The sequence below is a fragment of the Eschrichtius robustus genome, chromosome 8, assembly GCF_028021215.1.
Source record: "Eschrichtius robustus isolate mEscRob2 chromosome 8, mEscRob2.pri, whole genome shotgun sequence".
Classification (NCBI taxonomy): domain Eukaryota; kingdom Metazoa; phylum Chordata; class Mammalia; order Artiodactyla; family Eschrichtiidae; genus Eschrichtius; species Eschrichtius robustus.
In genome coordinates this window covers 119,179,925-119,200,603 of record NC_090831.1, presented here as the reverse complement: position 1 = coordinate 119,200,603, position 20,679 = coordinate 119,179,925, and the positions used below count along the sequence as shown (strand labels likewise).

Genomic DNA, 20,679 nt, shown 5'->3' with positions numbered 1-20,679 from the left:
TAGCAGAGTGTGATGAGTATTATGCTGATATCTACACAAAGTGTGATGAATAAAAGAGAGAGCACTGCTTGGGGAGCAAGAGAAGGCTTCAAGGATAAGGTGATGCTTGAGTTGACTTGTCTTTAAAAAGTACACTGTTACATGGTGGAGAGGAGGCTAGAGTTAAGGCATACCAACAGTGGGAACGGAATATGAAAAACAGAAGCATAAGCACATTCTGTTCAGGGAAGAACAAATAGTGGGCTTAACATGAAGTATGGTAAAGAAATGGCAGAGAAAAAAAAAGAAAAAAGAAGTGGTAACTATGTAAGGTGATGGATGTTAATTAGCTTGATTGTGGTGATCATTTCATAATGTATATGTATATTGAAACATCAATTTTTATTTGTCAATTATCCTCAGTAAAACTGAACAAAATCCTTTAGAGGAGCCGCATCTCTGGAAGCATAAAGTCCAAACTCAGTAGCATGTATGGCCTTCAAGACGTTTCATGGCCTGACTTCACACCCTCCCCAGGTCTCTGGAGGCTCATAGTTCTTGAAATTTCTCCTATAGGTATATTTTTAACTTGGGCACATATATCATAGGAAAATATATATGCCTCTGCATCTTATTCCTCTGCATTTTATTCAATTAAACCGCTTCAAAACGTCTGGGAAATAGTGTCTGAGAATGACCACATCTTTCCACAGAATGGTTACAGCCATGGAGAGTGCCAACAGTTGCAAAGTGACAGCAGGATCCTATCCCATATTGCAGTAAGCAATCCCTGGAAGTGCTATTATTCGTATTGTCTTACTGTTTTTGAGTGTTTCATTTGGGGATGTTTCAGAAGTTCTCCCATCCCCAAATCTTGGAAGATGAGGATGGAGATAAAGATGGTGATGATCCCTGTTGGCAAAGAGACTAAAACCAATGAAGTCCATTTAGCGGAGTTCTGGCTCTATCGCAGTGGTTCCCAAACCTGGCAAATCAGCAAAATATTTAGGGAAGATTTTTTTTCTTTGTTATTATTCGTTGGTTTGTTTTTAAGTGTCCCATGTGATTATGATGAGAAGCCAGATTTGGGACTCTTGATATAAAAGCAATGGTTCTTTACCAGAGGCTTTTATCATAATCACCTGATAAGTTTTATGAATTGACTGTTGCCCCAAATCTATGGAGTTTCAATGGCATGGGGTCAAGCAGAACTATTGGAAAATGACTCCTTGCTGGTTTGGATGCATGATGATAATGGAGACTCTCTGATCTACAGCAATGGTTTTAAAACAGTTTTTATCTGACTTTCTATCAATAAAAATATTTCAACAAGTATCCCCAATATGTGTTTTATTCATTTGTAAACAATATACATGTACTTCTTTATATTAGTGCGAAACAGACATTTAAAATAATGAGATGAAAACAATATAATGAAAAGTTCTAATATTTTCATCCCATTCTCCCAATAGATCCACTGAGCATCCTGTTGTGTGGACCCCTGATAGAAAGAACGGGATCAGTGTTTCCTTAACTGGACCTCAACTCTTATTTAGATTCTATCATCTCCTGTAGCTGTCTAGAAGCAGAATCACCCCTGCCCAACCCAAGTAAGGCACTCTCACTCAATTATTTCATTCATTCAGTCATCCAACATATATTTCTTGTGTTCCCATTATGTGAAAGGCATTGAAAGAGAGGCTGGGGATATCGTGGTCCACGTGGTCCTTATAATGTCAGCTTATATTATGACAACACATAAACATTAAACAAATGATTACTTAATAATTATGTTGTTATAATTTTAATGGGTACAAAAAGTATATATGTTTAACCTAAGAGAATAACTTTATCTGGAGAGTTGGAGAAATCAATAGTTTGGAAGTAATATTTCAGCTGAACTCTGAAGGATGAATACAAATGAACTAGGAAAAGAGGATGGGAAATAGGGTTTCAGGAGGAGGTAAAGGATTTGAAAACCCTGAGGCAGGAAGGTCATGGGCTCATTTCAGGAACTGAACGAAAGCTAGAGTGTTTCAGATCTAGGGGTCAGGGTGGAGGGAGGGACATAGGCACAAAATGAAACTGATGATGTGAGTGGAGACCAGAAATTATGGGGGCCTAAGTGACCACATTAAGGATTTGAGTCTTTATCCTGAGGGCAAGGGAAGCCATTGAAGGATCTAAAGCAGGGAGGTGACAGGGCTAGATGTGCATCTCAAAATGATCACTTAAGAATATAATAAATTATCTATAATCTTTCCCTTCTTATCTTTTGATTGTATTTAGAAACCTCTGCTTTTCCATTGCCCTCAGCTTATACTTTCCCTATTCCTACTTTCTGCAAACTCTTACACAGCCTTCAAGATCCCACAGTGAGGCTACTTCCTTGGTGAAGCCTTCCCGCTTCTCTAGTCCAAACTTCCTCACCATTTGGAGCTAATCTCCATAATGGCACTTCCTAGGTTTTATTATAATTTACCTGCTTAATTTTTATTTGGGGAGGGCAGGTGCAGAAAGTTGGATTGATTACAATCTTCATGGCACACTGTCGTCTCTGGTTCCTTTGGTTTGTTCAAGTTTCCTCCTTTGTTCTGCTCACTTACTCCTTTTGTACCATTAAAAAAAAACCTCTGAATTGTTTGCATGGGCATATTTTTAATTCAATTTACAAAAATGCTGCTGTGCTATCAATCTTATGATTTTCACTTTTTCCAATCAGAATGAATTTTGAAGGTCTAGTCATTTTTTTGTGTGAACCCTTATCCCTTCTATTTTTATTTTCCTTTTGCCCGATTTTCTTCTTCTATCCTACTTTAATTTTATCTTATGTGTGAATATTATGTGCAAATATATATTTATGAGCCATATTATATTCTTTTTGGTATGAGAAGTACACACACAGAGATACATACTGATATATACATAAATGTTTATACCAGCTCTTACATTAGCAGAAGGAGGGAGTTAGGGTCCCAAGAATTCCTCTGATGGGGGCTTAAAGTCAAATATTTCTTCTATCATTTATATATTTATGTATTTTTTTTTCTCTTATTTAGGAGAAGCTGGAAAAGTGCATTATGTCTTTTGTGTGTGTGTATTTTGTCTTTTTTAGACTAAAATCTCATCATATTATTGAAAGAAAAAGTTGGGTCTTTGTGTATTGTCTCTCCTTCTGATGGCCATGATAAAAGGCAAAAACTGATAACCACGTGCTGGTTTTTTTTTTTTTTTTTTTTAAAGATTTATTTATTGATGGATTGATTGATTGCTATGTTGGGCCTTCGTTTCTGTGCTAGGGCTTTCTCTAGTTGCGGCAAGCGGGGGCTACTCTTCATCGCGGTGCGCGGGTCTCTCACCATCATGGCCTCTCCTGTTGCGGAGCACAGGCTCCAGACGCGCAGGCTCAGTAGTTGTGGCTCACGGGCCCAGTTGCTCCGCGGCATGTGGGATCTTCCCAGACCAGGGCTTGAATCCGTGTCCCCTGCATTAGCAGGCAGATTCTCAACCACTGCGCCACCAGGGAAGCCCCTGTGCTGGTTATTTTGAACACAGAGATGATCTTAGTTCTGAACTTATTAGTTAAACACTGTCTTTCCCTTGTGCTGGTAGAAAGTCATTGGCCTTATTCCTAATCTCAAGCCCTTGATGTCTAATTCTGGAAGTATCTTGTTCTACCTCTCAAAGTCCCCAGGGATTGTCCTTAGGTACAAGTGTACCTCTTCCACCCTAATCTGTATTATCGCATTCTTCTTCCAAATGCAGCCACAACTCCCACAGCTGCACAGCAGGTTTTCTGTCCTACTCCTGAGAGCAGGCCCATAGTACCCTGGTGTCACCGTGCCCCGAGAGGTCGTGGCAGCAAAGGGAGAGGGAGTGACCAGCCATGTATTGCCGTGTCACAGTTTTGATTGCCAAGGCACGGAATAGGAGACAGAAAAACGGAGACAAGAATAAAGATGAACAGAGAGAGAGAGAGATGCCATTCACTTCAGCAGAAACATCGTTCTAGTTCCTTACGATACAAATATTCCTGCTTCCGTGGCTCCCTCAAGACAGGGATACTGGAGCCGTTAAAGACATAGAAGCAAAATATTTAAAAGAGTTAGAAGGACAGTTCAAACCTATCCTTTTTTGATGTTCAAAGAGCTCCAGAGAGGTTGTGACTTAAATGATCAGACCCCGGGCTTCCCTGGTGGCGCAGCGGTTGAGAGTTTGCCTGCCAATGCAGGGGACACGGGTTCGAGCCCTGGTCTGGGAAGATCCCACGTGCCGCGGAGCAGCTGGGCCCGTGAGCCACAACTACTGAGCCTGCGCGTCTGGAGCCTGTGCTCCGCAACAAGAGAGGCCGCGATAGTGAGAGACCCGCGCATTGCGATGAAGAGTGGCCCCCGCTTGCCACAACTAGAGAAAGCCCTTGCACAGAAACGAAGACCCAACACAGCCAAAAATAAATAAATAAATAAATAAATAAATAAATAAATAAATAATAAAAATAAATTAAAAAAAAAAAAAAGGTCAGACCCCTAGGGGTTAGCATCGTCTTGATTGCTCAGGCTGCCAAGGGTGCTGAGCGCTTACTTTAGATCGTCTGTGTTCGTGACACCATGACTGCGTAAACTCAAGGTAGGGCGCTCATTGCTGTGGGATATGCAATGGCAATGCTGACATGGACTCTGTCCCTGAAGAATTTGGAAAATGCAGATGCAAATGATAATATTCTAAAGCAGGCTCTGATCAGCCTAAAGAGAGGTAAACATCAATGCCAGGGAAAGGTAAAGGAAAGCGTGATTAAAGTGGTAAGGAAAGGCTCCCCTGAAGAGGTGAGTCTTGAGCTGCCCCTGGGTAGAAAGTGTGGGCGGGTGTGGGAGATACATTCCCATGACGGCTGACGCTCTGCGCCACTCCTTAATAGCCAGGTTCCATTCCTGACACATGCCTGACAGTGGTAAGAGCAACATTTTGGAGGAGTGGGCAGCAAGGTGAGCATGAAGCCTTGAGACATCAACTCGGGTATGTGTGGAGGCGGTGGAACCATTATCACCTGAAATAACCTTCACCCTCATGGCCCACCTCAACCTCCACCAGAACGTTTTTGCACAAAGTGCTTCTTTGAAAGATTCATCCACAAATTTGGTCCCCAGTCAAAGCGTATTTTGGATTTCTAGTTTCTGAAGGAAATGTGAGTTTTCTGCTTGGCAGAAGCTATAGCACCATCTTGTGGAAGTAAATGCTTTAGGTCACAAGCCTTTTTGTTCTGAAAAGAGTAGTCGTCTTTGCAAAAATCAATCTTGAAATGCGTTCTTGGCTCTAAATCATGCTTGGAACACACAATTTACAAGTAACAAAAGGTTTCTCATAGATTCTAAATCTTGATGGCTGAGTTAGCAGCTCTCAATCAGTGACAGCTTTCTTATTTTCAGAAAAATCCCGTACACTTAGGATCCAATATTCTCTCACTTTAGGATTATTTCTTTTAGGCTCTGTGTCCTCAGGTTTGGGTTTTAACCATGTCCCAAGGGATCCCGTCTTCTTTGAAGTAGCAAAGCAACTCTAAATCCCCAATGAAAATAAAGGAAAATAAAGGAAGAAACACTGGCTGTCATGGCTCTTTTCAGAGGAGTTGGGAAAAGGAGGTCCTTTATATTTAAGGAGCTAAAAAACTGTAATGGGGAGCTCAGGGAAAAATTCATACCTTCCAGGAACTTACAGAATCATTTTCTAGAAATTTTATTGGGTCCACTAAAAAAAAATCCCTGGGAATATAGATTGTTTCGTTGAATTAGATTTTTAGTAGTTAAAAATGGCTCAAACGTCTAACATTCAAAAGTTTTCATTCACATTCTCTTTCTCCTGCTTGTCCCAAGAGGTAGATTTACCACAGTGTTGGTGAAGCTTAAGCTTCAGAGCCCCTACCAAGGGCCGCTTCCAAGGCCAGAACTAACTTTATAGTCATAAATTCACATTCTTTTTCTTAAAGAAGCTGCCCAAAGTTTTATAAGCTTCAGCCTAGTTATGCTGTTGCTTCTCATCACCATCCCAGTTTCCAGCCTCTCTCTTCGGTTTCTTATGTATCCCTCCAGAATGATTTTACGTACATATGAGCACATACAGATATAGATTATCCATACCTCCTTCCGTTATACTTGCTTTTCTCAATGTAACTCGGGAACTTTCTACGTAAGATATAGAAGAACATCCATATTGTTTTTTGTTTGTTTGTTGCTAACTTCATGACATTCCACTGCACAGAGGTACTGCCCTTTACTCAATCAGCCCCCACTGGTGGGACTTAGTGTGCATTTATCTTACTTGGTATTGTTTTTGCCATTTTCTTGTCTCCTGGAGGGTTTCAGAGACTTAGATGGTAGCTAAAAATCTTCGGTGGCCACCGGTTTCAGAAGAGGTAAGGATTAAAATAGGTGAAATTGCCAGGGGGAGTTCCAGCCTTGTTAGGTATCTAGGACTGTAAGTCTTATCAAAACAGGTCCCCTAGTACCTACTATTCACAACCTAGCATGAATATGTGCATCTGCATGCTTATTTATGACTGTGAAACAAAGGATGGTTCTGCTAAATAAATTCTGAGTATCTGAAGGCAAGAGGAAGAGATAATTGTAAGACTAGGGTGCCTCTAAAATCATACTGGGTAGGCGTTGACTTCACAAAAGGACAAATAGCCCATGAGGTCAGTAATACTCTATCAGTAACATTGCTGCAGCCCACAGAAAGATTCCCATTGCACACACAATAACAATTTGTTCTGCTAGATCTGATGGAGAAGGGTCAAATAACCCAGGCATGGAGCGCTGGATGTCTGCTGCACACCGGAAGATTCAATCACTTACTATCTTGACTCTTTACCGACTTCAGCCACTACTTCCTTTCTGCTCTTCCAGTTCAATACAAACAACATGGGAATATCATTTTGGATAACTGGAAATCCAGCCTTTTTACCCTCTCCACCACCTTAAAGTATCAGCTGTCCAATCTCTTATTACATCCTACTTTCTGGGAAGAAAGGAGCACATACCTGTCTAACAGGTTACCCCAAATCTAACCCTTTGCCCAGTTATAATTTTTGTTCAGACAATCTTCTTTGGCTCTTCCCTAATATCTGTCTTCCTTAGAACTGAACTGTAGTGGGTTTTAGTTAAAGAGAGCACGTTTCAAATCCTCTATCTGTTTTACAAGGAGTCAGGTAAAATATACATAGAGAAAGTAGGGGAGGAGTAAAGAAAGAAGGTGAGAGAAGAGAAATGATGAATCTCTATGCTGTAGTACTAAAAATAATGTTCAGTACTTTTCAGCTTAAAAATTGTTGACATGTATATTACCATTTTGAAACTCCCAGCACCCCTTTGGAACAGATATGGTGGGTGGCATCTTATCAACATTTTACAGATGGGAAAGCAAACCAAAGTAAAAAGACTGATCATGACATACCTGAACTCAAGTCCCTGGGATCCCCTCCTATCTAGAGATTTGATGATCAGGGCTGACACTGGCTGGGTCCCTCAGGAAGTGATCTGGGGAGTGTCAGCAGTTCAGAATATCTCTGCTGTAGTGGGGCCTAGAGGATTTGTCTTGAAGCTTTATTTGGATTGTATTTCACATAAAATTGAACACAAATCCATCGTATTTATCAATGGGAGTGCTCCTGCTGAGGATCTGGGAGGGGGCTCAGGTCTCTCTATTCCACCCCTTAGTACCACCAATTCTCTCGAGTTTCACTGTTGTCCTGAAGAGCCAGAGAGCTAGGGAACTCAGAGCCTCTGATTACTTGTGGCAGAGACTGCTGGATGTTTAACAAAACTGTTTCCTACTATTCCTGGGAAATAACATATATAGGCCACATATCCCAGATTTCCTTGTGGTTTTGTATGACCATGTGACCAAGTTTTAGCCAATGAGATGTCAGCAGAAGTGCCAATCACTTTTAGGCCAGGCCCACTAAAGCCTCCAAGCTTTTCCTCCTTCCAACACACATGACAACCTTGGGAACCACATGGACATGGTGACAGATCCACAAGTTGTGAGGACCCTGGGTCTCTGCATCACCAGTTGATGGCTAATTGCTTACTGGTTGGGAACTCCTTCTCTGAACAAGAAAAAAATATTGTATTATGTTGAAAAAAATACCTTGGTACAACTTAAAACAGTCTAACGATATCCTAAATGATATTAATCTTTGATTATTTTGTCCTGGGTTTAACTATAGTGTGTGAGCAAATGTGTGCTGATATGTATTTAAGAGCCAGAAGGTCAAGAGGAGATCAGAATAAGGTAACCTAAATGAACTTTTTCTTTTCCTTTTTTAAATGGCAGTACTGACCCTTGTTTACTTTAAAATTTTCTAAAAATGCAGTGTTATTTTTTGCAGTACACTTTCCATTTTGAGAGTCATCTTTTTAAGCCTTTAATGTTTATCACTTTGAATATTTTTCTCTACCTTAATATATGTCTGCACACACATACAAACACATGCACACACACACACAGGCTTTTCTCTATAGGAATGAGAAAGTACTATATCAATATGACTTTTTTTTTCCTCACTTACTAGAATCTTCCAAATATTACATAGATAAAACTTGTTTATTATAATAGTTGCAGAATATTCCAGAATACAGATTTATAATGTTTTATTTAACAACCCCACTACTAAAGGATAGTAGGTTATTTGTGACATTTTGCTCTTGCAAATGTTTCAATTTAAAATAAAATTACACATACATATTTTTTACATATATAAGTGAATATTTCTATAGGATGTGTTCCTAGAATTGGAATTGCTGCATCAAAGGTATGCACATTTTAATTTTGGAAGAGATATTCCCAAATAACCATGAAATCAATTTATATTTCCACCAAGACTGTGAGGAAATTCCTATTTGCCCACATGCTCAGCCATGCTAGAAAGTATCAATCTTTTTATTTTTGTCCACTTGAGGGGCAAAAAATGGTATCTCATGCTTTAAAATTAATTTCTCTCATCACTAGAGAGTCTGTGCATCTCTCATCATGTTCATTTGCGGCTTTTACTTGTTCTACTGTGTGGGGCTCATTTGTCTCTACTATATCTAGGAATTTTTGCTCAGTTAAAAAACTGGTTTTTGTATGACTATTTTTTTCATTATACATCTATTGAAACTCTGTTAGCTATATTTTTATCTTTTTCTTAAAATGGATTTTCAGAATATTCAGGCTGATTTTTTTGAGTCTTACTTAACTATAGGCAGAAAAATTTCCAGAAGTCCTGGCTACAGAGAGGAAGTATGCTTAGTGATTATGGGTGTGGTATTTGGTGTCAGGCTGACCTGGATTAGAACCTAGGTTGTGTCATACACTTTCCTGTAACCACAGGAAATTTCTTATCATCTCTATGCCTCCATTTCTTCTTTTTAAAAATGACTTCAGTAAAGGTACTAGACTCATAGAATTGTCATGAAGCTTAGATAAGATAATAATGCACGTATCTCACCACAATGCCTGAAACTTAGGTGCTCAATAAATATTAGATAGTAAATTATTATTTATAATGTGGGCAGTAGAGATACAGAATTAGATGTTTAAGTTTTATTCCAGGTCCTAGAACCTACCCCAGTGAAGTTACTCTTAACAAGCTCCAAGAAGGCTAATAAAACTTAACTTTTTCTTAGAGTGGGCATTTCACCTTATGTTTCAGCCAGCCTTACGGAATTCCTATTTCCTGGAGCACTAAAATATTCAATTCATTTATTAATTCAGCCGGTACTCTTGTGTTCCTACCATGTTTAAAGACCAAGATATTCGATTATTTTAAGAATCCATTTCATTTTCTCTGCCTGGAACTTATTCTATATTCCTTTGGAAAAAGTGAAAATCCAAATTCCAGTGAAATGTGAGGAAACCAACAGACAGAACATTAGAAAATTAAGAAAGAACCTTAAAGATTGTCTAGTTCAACTTCTCATTTTATAGATGAGGAAACTGTAGGCCAGAGGAGTTAAACAACTTTCTAAGGTCATATAGTGATTTAGTGGGGGAATTGGGATGGGAACCCAGGTATCCCAAATCTAAGCCAGCACTCTGTTGACTGAATCATGCTGTGCTCAAGGATCCACCTCTTCTTTTGACCCAACGTGATTTCAAAAATTAGAAACAAACAAAGAGAAGCACAGGTTAAAAAAAGACTAAAATGAGTCAAAGCTCTTCAAAGTTTGTCAAGAAAGGAGGAAGTATAAGACACTTCCCTGCTGGTTGGGAAAACATAGCTACATTTTCACCCAGTGGGACAGCATTCCAATTCTCCTTTCATTTGTTTTTGCCCCCCCTCGCAACAACCCATATTTAACAATGATACTCTACATTCACAGTAAATGGTAAACAACAATCCTACAGGTCTGTGGTTGGCAATCCCTTGTCCACATGCCAAAGATGCTACAGGTGCCAATATCAGGCAGCAAGTGAACCTGCTGCCACACATGGATTCCTGTTCCTATCATTTCTGGGAGCTTCTACCCATAACTGTCTCCACCCTCTTGCCAGGGTTTTTTGCTTTTTGTTTTTTATAAATTTATTTATTTATTTTTGGCTGTGTTTGGTCTTCGTTGCTGCACACGGGCTTTCTCTAGTTGTGGCGAATGTGGGCTACTCTTCATCGCGGTGCGTGGGCTTTTCATTGTGGTGGCTTCTCTTGTTGTGGAGCACTGGCTCTAGGCACGCGGGCTTCAGTAGTTGTAGCACATGGGCTCAGTAGTTGTGGTGCATGGGCTTAGTTCCTCTGTGGCATGTGGGATCTTCCAAGATCCCAACGCAAGACCCTTTCTTGCATTGTTTTCAGTTTCACTGTCCTGCTAGTTGAGACGCTCCTCCTCCGTCCCTGACCCTTGGAGTCACAGCCCTTTCTTGCTACCTCACTCTCATTTTCACGCCAGTATAAAGTGAAACTGCTTTCTTCAGCAAATTTAAGTACTATTTCTATATGGAGCTCAAGGCCTATCTTTGGCTGGACATTGAAAGTTTTTTCTTCTCTCCCCTTCCTTCTCCTGCAACATCACAATCTTTTCGATTTTTATATATTGGTTGTGTCTTGGTAATTAGATTGCCTTTGTTTGATCCCGGACTAGGTACTTATTACCTATGAGGCTTTGGTTAAGTTACTTAATCTCTTTGTGCTTCTGTTTTCTCATAGGGCTGTTACAAAGATTTGAAAAGCTAATACTTATAAGATGCTTAGAACAGTGCCCCACCATAGCGAGTACTCAGTAAATATGTGTGCACACGTGCACATGCATGTGTATCAACACTTGAGTGATATATGTGAAAACAGAGACGTCCTAGTTCTGGGTCTTAACACCATGCTCAGGTCTAAACCAAACCTCTAATTTCAGTGAGAACAGCCTCCGTTCCCACCCTCTCTGTGCTGCTCCAAAACTCTGAACATCTTTAGCGACCATGCCCACAGGACTCACTGACCAGGACCAGAAACCTTCAATACGTAATATCTGGCTCTCCCAGCCTCATTGTGGCATATATTAGACTGAGAAGGAACCCACACTCTCCTAACATATCTTATGTTGGGATAGGTTAGCCTTATTCTTCATTTAATAACATTGATAGTGATGTACTACATTGTCCTGTTAAGTAGAAAAGGCTTGGGAGTCAGATTGTTGGGGTATGAGTCTCACATTTGCCATCTGCTTAATATTGGCATCTATAAAATGGGATGATAATGAGAAATGGATTTGTTATGATGATGAAATGTGGTGATCTCTGTAAACTAGCTATCAATGTGCAATGGGTGGCACGGAGTAATTAATAGTACTATTAACTATTATTATTATTAACACCCCTTTTTCCATTCAGTTGCCTCTGCTTAGAGCTTTCCATTCATACCCAGTGATTGAAAGTCAGGCTGTAGCACTTGCTAACTCCTCCTAAGTGAAGAGTGTATGTTTATTCAGAGAGAATCATAGGTATTTTTCTTGAGAAGATGAAAAGAGTTTGGAAACAAGTGGCCATCAAAAGCCCAGGGCAGACTGGACAGTGGATTTTGTTGGGTAATTCCCTGGGATGCCAGCTGAATGTGTGTGGACTCACTCTCTGATCTCAGAAATTGTAAGACAGATGATAGGGTTTAATCAACAAAATCAATTTCCCCTAAGCCTAAGTAGGCATTTAGGTACATTTACTATTTGTAGGAGGATTTACAATTGAGAAGAAACATCCGAATGTGGGGTAAAAATGGACAAAGTTATTAATGGATTCTGGGTCTCTACCTGTAGCTACAGTATTTTAAAAAATTGTTATTGATGTGGCTACATCAGTAATGCCTGCCATTCTGCTATTACTGCACACACCTGATGAAGTCAGAGGTAGAGTGTCTATTTTAACCTTCTGGGCCCCTTAGTAGTGGATGGAATAAATTTTTACCTCTAGATAGTCTTAATGCACCAAGCAGTTAAATGAAACAATAAATATGTTTGATAGAATTAAATATAACGAATGCAGCAAAACCTAAATACTTTATGGGGAGGAAAAGAGAATGCTTTACAGAGTTTCTTGGATCATTTAGTCTCAGACACAAAGAAAGTGATGAGCTTAGGTGGTATTCAGTACCCAAGGCTCCAAGTAGACTACTGAGGGCGGTGATTCAAATGTCACTCCAACTGGAAATGACTTTCCTTGAACAGTGCTCTCCGCAGGGCACCCTTGACCTCTGTGTTCCTCAGGCTATAGATCAGTGGGTTCAGCATAGGTTGAAAAAACTGTAAAACAGGAAAAGGATCTTCTGCTGGGTGGCTGGATTTGGAGGCCATGTACATGATGATGGCGCTGCCAAAGGAAAGCCCGACCACACAGAGGTGGGAGGAGCAGGTGGAGAAGGCCTTTCTGCGGCCCTCACCTGACTGAATCCTGAGGATGGCAAACAGGATGCATGTGTAGGAGACCAGCACCAAGCAGAGGGGCCCAACTAAGACGAACACGGAAGCAACAAAGATGACAACTTGGTTGAGCCAGGTATCAGCACACGCCAGTTTGAGGACAGACAGGCTTTCTCAGAAGAAGTGGTTGATTTCATGAGGCCTACAGAAGAGCAGTCTCAGGAGGAGACCCACATGGACCAGGGCCAGGAGGGAGCCACATGCCCAGGAAATCACCACCAGGGTGATGCAGATGCTCCAGCTTACAATGACAGAATACTGGAGGGGGTGGCAGATGGGCACATACTGCTCATAGGAGATTACCACCAGGAGAAGACATTCGGCATAAGCAAAAGTCAAAAAGAGAAAGGTCTGTGTCATGCAGCCAGCAAAGGAGATGGGCTTGGCTGGACTCAGGAGGTCTCCCAGCATCTGGGGCACCGTGTTGCAGGCATAGGCTATGTCAACCATGGCCAGGTGTGAGAGGAAGAAGTACAGTGCAGTCTGGAGTCCAGTGAGATGAGCCCCAGGATGACCCCGCTCTCCAGCAGGGTGAAGGTGTAGGACAGGGAGAAGAGCCCAAAGAGAAGTATCTGAATCCTTAGGCCAAGACAAAATCCCAGTAGAATGAATTCTGTAACCACTGTCTGATTTTTCCCCCATTTCACTATGAAAAGGATAAAATGGGATTGCTTAGGACAGAGTTATCGAAAACATCTAGACATTATTTCATAAAAATAGTCATTTTTAAAGGACAAAATTTTAGGGTGATGACTAGTTTTTCATTAAGTTAATCACTTAATCTAACATCCAGTTTTATAGGAAGGGGACTGGGTCACCAGTGGTAGGTTACCTAGAGCCACTGACACTTGTGATGGGGAGAAAGACTGTCAAATCAAAAGAGGAAATAAAATAACCATGAAATAGGGATGATCTTGGAGCTGCATGTGTCAACATCACAAAGAGAATTTCTGGGATGCAGAAGTAATCAGTAATAGAAGAACTCCAAATATGAGAATTAGAGTAGTCTTAGAAAAGAGATGTAATTCCAGTTTCTCAAGAGAAATATCAACTGCGTCACTTTTAGCAGCTGAAATCAATCTTTGCTCTCTAGAGCAGCTTACATGATAACAGGAGGAAGAAAAAGATAAAATGAAACTTTTATGACAACGTGATTGTTTAAGTTGCTAAGAAGGAATCAGTGGATATGCTCCATGTGAGCTCTCATGAGTGATGAAATCAAACCAACCACTGGGCATTTGGCAATTAATGTACTGATGGGTTCACAGTTACTGATTTACCAAATAAATTTTTTGAATAACAATCCTTACAATTTGTAGGAATTGGATTTTGGGGGCTGCCCAGTGTTCATGTACTGTGAATCTAGACTTGTGTGGAGGGGTGTGAGTCTGAAGTCAGGCATTCACACATCGTTTTGAAGGCTGTGGTGAGTGTGGATGCACTTCAAGACATAGTTCCCCATGTGCTACTTGTAACCCTACTACTCTACTCCTATCAAAAGAGAAAGTCTAGGTCATAATCTAACTGGGAAAGGCCATACCTGGAACAACAGTGTGTTGCAGGCCTCGCCATTTGTGTGACGGCTTAACATTTGCATCATGTTTCATTTGTGAAATTCAGAAAGACAAGAAATGACAATTCATTAAAAAAATCAACTCTGCCCTACTTCAGCAACACAAGAATTGATATCTGCTTTACAGATAGCTAATTTCTTTTTGGTAAAGAGATAATTTAGTGAATTTGTCATTTTACAGATTTATATAGCATTAAATTGGTGGTCCAGCATTTGATGCTTCTGTGAATTGGTGATGTACCAAACAATAGTTGGCTTGTCCTTAAGTCCTGGATAACAGCTGCCTCAAAATACCATGTAGAAATCTAGCATCTTTGCTGGTGCAAACATTTAGTTAGCACCTTTGCTAGGCAAAAATAACCTGGGGCTGAACTACTGAATTTGTGCCTGCTTGCCGCTAAAGAAAAGGCTTCTCCAGGGTTAATGGATGGAAAGGTGCTTTTGTTGATAAGATCCTGGTCCAGTTGTTGTTATACCAATGGAGACATTAATGAGATGCTCCCTGAGGACCTTGGAAATAAGAGAAACAATACTGATTTTTGAGAAGCAAAACTTGTAAAATCCACTCATAATGGATGGGAAGAACTGGAGGAGGAAAGCAAGAAAACCTGTGTAGACATATAACTGGAGAGTTCTGAGTGCATCCAAAAACTCCACTCAAGGAGCTTTGATGCGATCTCACGGAAGAGGCGGAGGAGGATCTGATCGTGACTCAGGTATCCAAATGTGACACTTGCGTGAGATACTTGTCTACAGTAAGACTGAGGAATAAGGAAGAGGGTTACCCATGGGGCCAGTGGTTATCAGCACGTCTTCAGCACTGTCCAGGGGAGTCTGGCCTGATGGTATGAGAGTGCTGTCCTCCTGGCAGGTCTATGTCTACAGCTCAGACGGCTTGAGTGATCAGGGATCAATAACCCTCGCTGGTAGACTCTCCAGTTAACTCCCCCTGCCCCGATTCCATGCTCACCAATCAACTGGGAGGTATTAATTTACCTTCTTATGCAGATATTTTGACAAAGAGGGAATGTGCTGGTAAGCCAAGTTCTTGCCAATTTTTTTGTAATAAATAATTCCATTCAGGGTTATTCATGGTTTGTTTTTTGAGTTTGAGTAGTACGATACAGATGAGAAATGAATAAAATTTCCGAAGCTGGATCTACAGAGTGAGGGCCAGGCCCTAGACAGAGATAATCACATAGAAATACCACCCAAGGAAAGCTTTTCTGAGAAGCTAATTGAAATCCTGAAGGACATCCCCACTAGATCCCTCTCTAGAAGCAACAAATGACTGTTTTTTAAATAAGTATTATCAATAAATTATTATATTACCAAGACACAATAGAATCTACCATACTATGAACTCCTAACATGCGACTAAGGCTTATTTTTTTTTCAGGAGTATATAAAAAACTACTGTGTTAGGACAACCTTTTAAATTTATTTGGAAAACATATTAAAATATTTAGTTGTGAAAATGAGTTTGAATCTGCATCTTATAAAATGCTTAATCTCTTTATTCAGTCCTCCTTTATTTCCTTCTGTAACTTCCAAAATGATTAGATAAAGGAAAAAGAAATACTGCTTACAAAGTATGAATCTCTTGGAAACCTAAAGGGAGAGAAAAGAGAAAGAAGGTCCTAACAAGTACATTAAGAGTCTTTACAAAAACAGTTGACATATTGACAACTGGATTGTAACCCACTCCTTGTGAACAAGGAACAGGTGTATCTAGGTTTGTAATTTTGGCACTTAGCAAATGTTTACTGAGTGAACAAATGAATGAATGAATACACATAAATGAGTGAATGCCTAAATACTGAAAGTCTGGACCATTCTTGGACTGGGTCTGTAATTTCTGACTTGCTTAAATCTTCTTGACCATAATCATACCCAATTAAGGACGTTCATCCCAAGGCCAAAAAGAACACTGACTGAAGTTTGATAATAACAACTGTAGAATCTCAAAATGTTTAAGCACTGCACACTTGAAAGACACTTCTATTTTCTTTCTTTTTTCCCTCATATTTTATTTCATTCTACATGTTATTAAAAGCATCTTACCTGAACTCAAATGGATTAAATTTGCTAAAGGACTAACAGAAGTGAAAGGAGAGACTAAGAAAAGACTTATATACGTTGCAGTTCCGAATGCAACATTCAAGCATCGTTTGATGTTATAAATGATACATCTTATATGTATGTACAAGTTAGCATTTTAAAAATCGGCAAATCGTTTTATGACTAATACGTTATCCATGATCTCTGTGGTTTCAAAGTAAATATCTAAGATTGAAATCATTTCTTTATACACGAACCAACCTGTCAGCACTAGATGCGGCCTACGTTTCACAAAGTAAAATTGAAGACCTGATGAGCTCACAAACTCTTTTCTAATGTTGTGGGCATAAGTCACGTAGCATTCCTAAAAATGAAAGCTATTTTTAAATCCTCAATTCAACTTAAGTACTGCATGTTTTACTTTCCAGTTATAAGAAATACTTGTTACAATTAATGTACTCAATAGAACCCTTCTCTGATTCTTTCCTAGATCAAAATATTTTAACATTTCTCTTGAGTTTTTTTCCTTGACCCATGTGTTATTTAGAAGGATGTTGTTTAATCTCCAAATATTTGGAGGGATTTTCCAGCTCTCTCTCTGTTATTGATTTCTACTTTAATTCCATTATGATCTAAGAACAGACACTGTATGATTTCTATTCTTTTAAATTTGTTCAGGTGTGTTTTATGGCCCCAAATGTGGTGTATCTTCGTGAATGTTCCATGTGAGCTTGAGAAGAATGTGTATTTTGCTGTTGGATGAAGTGGTCTATAGGTGTCCATTATATCCCGTTGATGGATGGTGTTGTTTAGCTATATCCTTATTGATTTTCTGCCTGCTGGATTGTTCATGTATGATAGTATGGCATTGCAGAGTAGTAATTAAAGAGCATAAGCTTAAGGGTCAGACACACACTTACTACTTGTATGACTGGGTATAGTTCTTAACCCCTTAGCCCTAGTATTAACTTTTTTGAAAGGAGAAAAGTGATAGTACCTATTTCATGAGGTTGTTGTGAAGACTGAGATAATACATGTTAAATAGTTAAATGATTTAACTGAGACAAAAAAACTGAGCATATTCCTGCCACACAGGAATTGTAAGTATTACAATGTAAGTCAACAATGCGATTTTGTGGATAATATACAGTTGAAGGATCAGGAAAGCAGGTTTTGGCTTCTGACCTTTCAATGTTTTTATTGGGAAAGTGATTAGTTGAAGAGATATTAGGGATTAAAAAGAGCAGAAAACTGTAACAATTCTATTAAAAACTAAAGAGATTATCCTTTAAGTAGCAACTCCTTCCCTTTTCTTCACTTCCCTCAACCACCTCAACCCCACACACACACACACACACATATACACACACACAAAACCACACACACAACCACACACACACAAACACACACACAAACATACACACACACACAAAAAAAATCACAACCACACACACGCACATATATTCATGTACATTCCAGGTTTGGGAAAGTCTAACATTTAAAGTATTTTCTGTGTGTCTGACACTGTTCTCCAAGTTACGGGTAATGGATAAGATGTGTATGGGCTTCATAGATTATATATTGTGGTTTTGTTGATGAGACATAAACACAAGGACTGAACTAATGTCATTTTCCCCTGAAATGAAAGATCACTCATAATACATCCCAGTATAATCTTCCTTGGTTTGCGAAAATGATTCCATATATTTAACTTAAATCCATCACACAGGCTTTTCTTATTTTTTTATCTAGCGTCAATGTTCACAAGGTTATTGCTTTCATGCAGCTACTTAACCACTGTATAGAACAAAATTAACCAAATTCTACACATACGTACACTATTTGTGACGAATATGTTCAAAAAGTTAGCATTAACTTTTCCTCAAACTGTCCCCATAGCAGAATAACCATCAGTTCACATTTATAGAGGACTGAATTTCCTTACCTATGCTTCAGAAGAATAGCACTATAAAAGTGAGAGTTAGGAGTTTGGGATTAATGTATACACACTACTATACATAAAATAGATAATGAACAAGGACCTACTGTACAGCACAGGGAACTCTACTCAATATTTTGTAATAACCTATATGGGAAAAGAATCTGAAAAGGAATGGATATATGTATAACTGAACTACTTTGCTGTACACCTGAAATTAACACAACATTGTAAATCAACTATACACTAATATAAAATAAAAATTAAATTAAAAATACAAAATCAAAAGACCAGATGCTACAACATATATAAGAGGAATTGATAGTAAAAAAAAAAAAACACAAGGCAATTTGATTAGCATTCACATTTGGACTCAAGACCTCAGAGGAGGAAAGCACCTGAAGGTTGGATGGAGTCCTGCTTTGGGGGGCTTCTGTGGGAGCTGCAGAGCCCTCATTTCTGTTCCTGATTGAAAATGGGACCAGATCCTCAGAAAAGGAGGTTTTATTCTCCGATGGGCTCAACCTAGCTGGCAGCTCTTGAGAGTTCACTGGAAGGGGTGTGCTGTGAGATGCAGTGCACGCCCACCTCCACTGGGGAGGAGAGACACAGCAATCCTCTTTTTCGATTTCTGTGCTCATCCCCAGCAGGACACACGATTAGGAAATACAGACAGCCCCAGAGCGCACCCCTGAGACGACATCACTCATTACAGTCGCCTAATATTTGGCATTATTTGGATTTCATGAATCCCCAGCACTGCCCTAGTTCCAAAATCTCCAGATGGTTCAGGTGGACCTGTAAGGAAGCAGACCCAGTGTGACAAGGAATAAATTCCTGGCATTAACATCTGGAGTTCAGCTTCTCCCCAGTGACTGGGTCCCTTGTGTTGCAGCAGAGTTGGGCAGAAACCACCTTGAAAAAGCAGCTGATTCCAAGTAACAACTCCAGGTGTGAAGATGCTGCAGAGAGCTGGTTATGGAAGCGGGGAGTGGACTGGGGAGTCCAAAGGGGCAAGGTGTCCCAGGGGGCTTATTAGATCCTGCCTAAAGGAGGGTTTTCTAGGATGCAAACCACCAAAGTAGGTTGACCATTAGAAGAATCTCTAATTTCCATTCTGAGTCCAGTCCCTCAGGGGAGGGGAGGAAAGGACACTCTCCAAGACAGCTTCCCCTAGAGGCTTCCTGCCTCTACAGGGATTGGGAGAAGATTTGCTACCTCAGATGTTGTCATATTTATTTGTATTTTGCTGCGTTCTTTTACTGAACATAAAAGGGTTAAAATGCTATTTTGGAAATCTCACATCAATCAATCATGCAACTTAAGAACTAGTTAGTTCATTATAGTGTGATTCCTGACTTACTGGGGTTGTGACATAAACTTGGGGGAAACTGGGCACAGTTACCAAGTTTTGAGAACACGTCCAGCTGTGCTCCTACTGTACACATCCACTGTGGGAAGAAACACACAAAGTTGGCTCCTAATCATATGAAATGCCAGGTGCATATTAGGCAATCCATAAATATTGGGACCCTTTTTCTTTCTTTCTTTTTTTCTTTTCTTTCTCTCTTCCTTCCTTTCTTTCTCCTTTCCTTCCTTCCTTCCTTCCTTCCTTCCTCCTTCCTTCCTTTTGCTCTCTCTTTCTCGCCTTCCTTCCTTCTTTCTTTTTTTCTTTCTCTTTCTTTCTTTCTTTCTTTCTTTCTTTCTTTCTTTCTTTCTTTCTTTCTTTCTTTCTTTCTTTCTTTCTTTCTTTCTTTCTTTCTTTCCCTCTCTCTCTCTCTCTCTCTCTCCCTCCCTCCCTCTCTCTCTCTCCCTCTCTCTCTCCCTCTCTCTCTCTCTCTCTCTCTCCCTCTCTCTCCATCTCTCTCTCTCTCTCTCATGTTCCATGTGACCTGCAGAAAATGTGGGAATCAGGAAACTAACACATAAAAGAAAAACTGAAATACTGTGAAAACAATAGTTTAGGACTATTGTTTTCATATGTTTAGTTTCAAAACTAAAACATAGTTTTCTATGTTCATTTGACCATAGGTCATAAAAAGTAAAACAATTTGAACAAAGACAATAATAAATTAAATATAAACATTTATGATACCAAACAAACTTAACCGTAGGAAAATGCATCATTTCAAAATTACATGTTTTTTTTTTGTCACATATCAAGGTGACATAGCTCTTAACTTGTGGACAACTTCTTA

The 20,679-nt window shown here is 39.7% G+C and overlaps 2 protein-coding genes across 4 annotated transcripts in view; both read right to left on the bottom strand.

The window, feature by feature from the left end:
- Positions 1 to 20,679, bottom strand: part of ARHGEF5 (Rho guanine nucleotide exchange factor 5) — a 224,777-nt gene that overhangs the window by 28,883 nt on the left and 175,215 nt on the right. The window lies entirely within an intron of this gene.
- Positions 12,624 to 14,515, bottom strand: LOC137768365 (olfactory receptor 2A1/2A42-like). Its single transcript, XM_068549839.1, is given in 3 exon segments — positions 12,624 to 13,384; positions 13,387 to 13,554; positions 14,449 to 14,515. Coding segments are annotated over 3 exon segments (996 nt in total).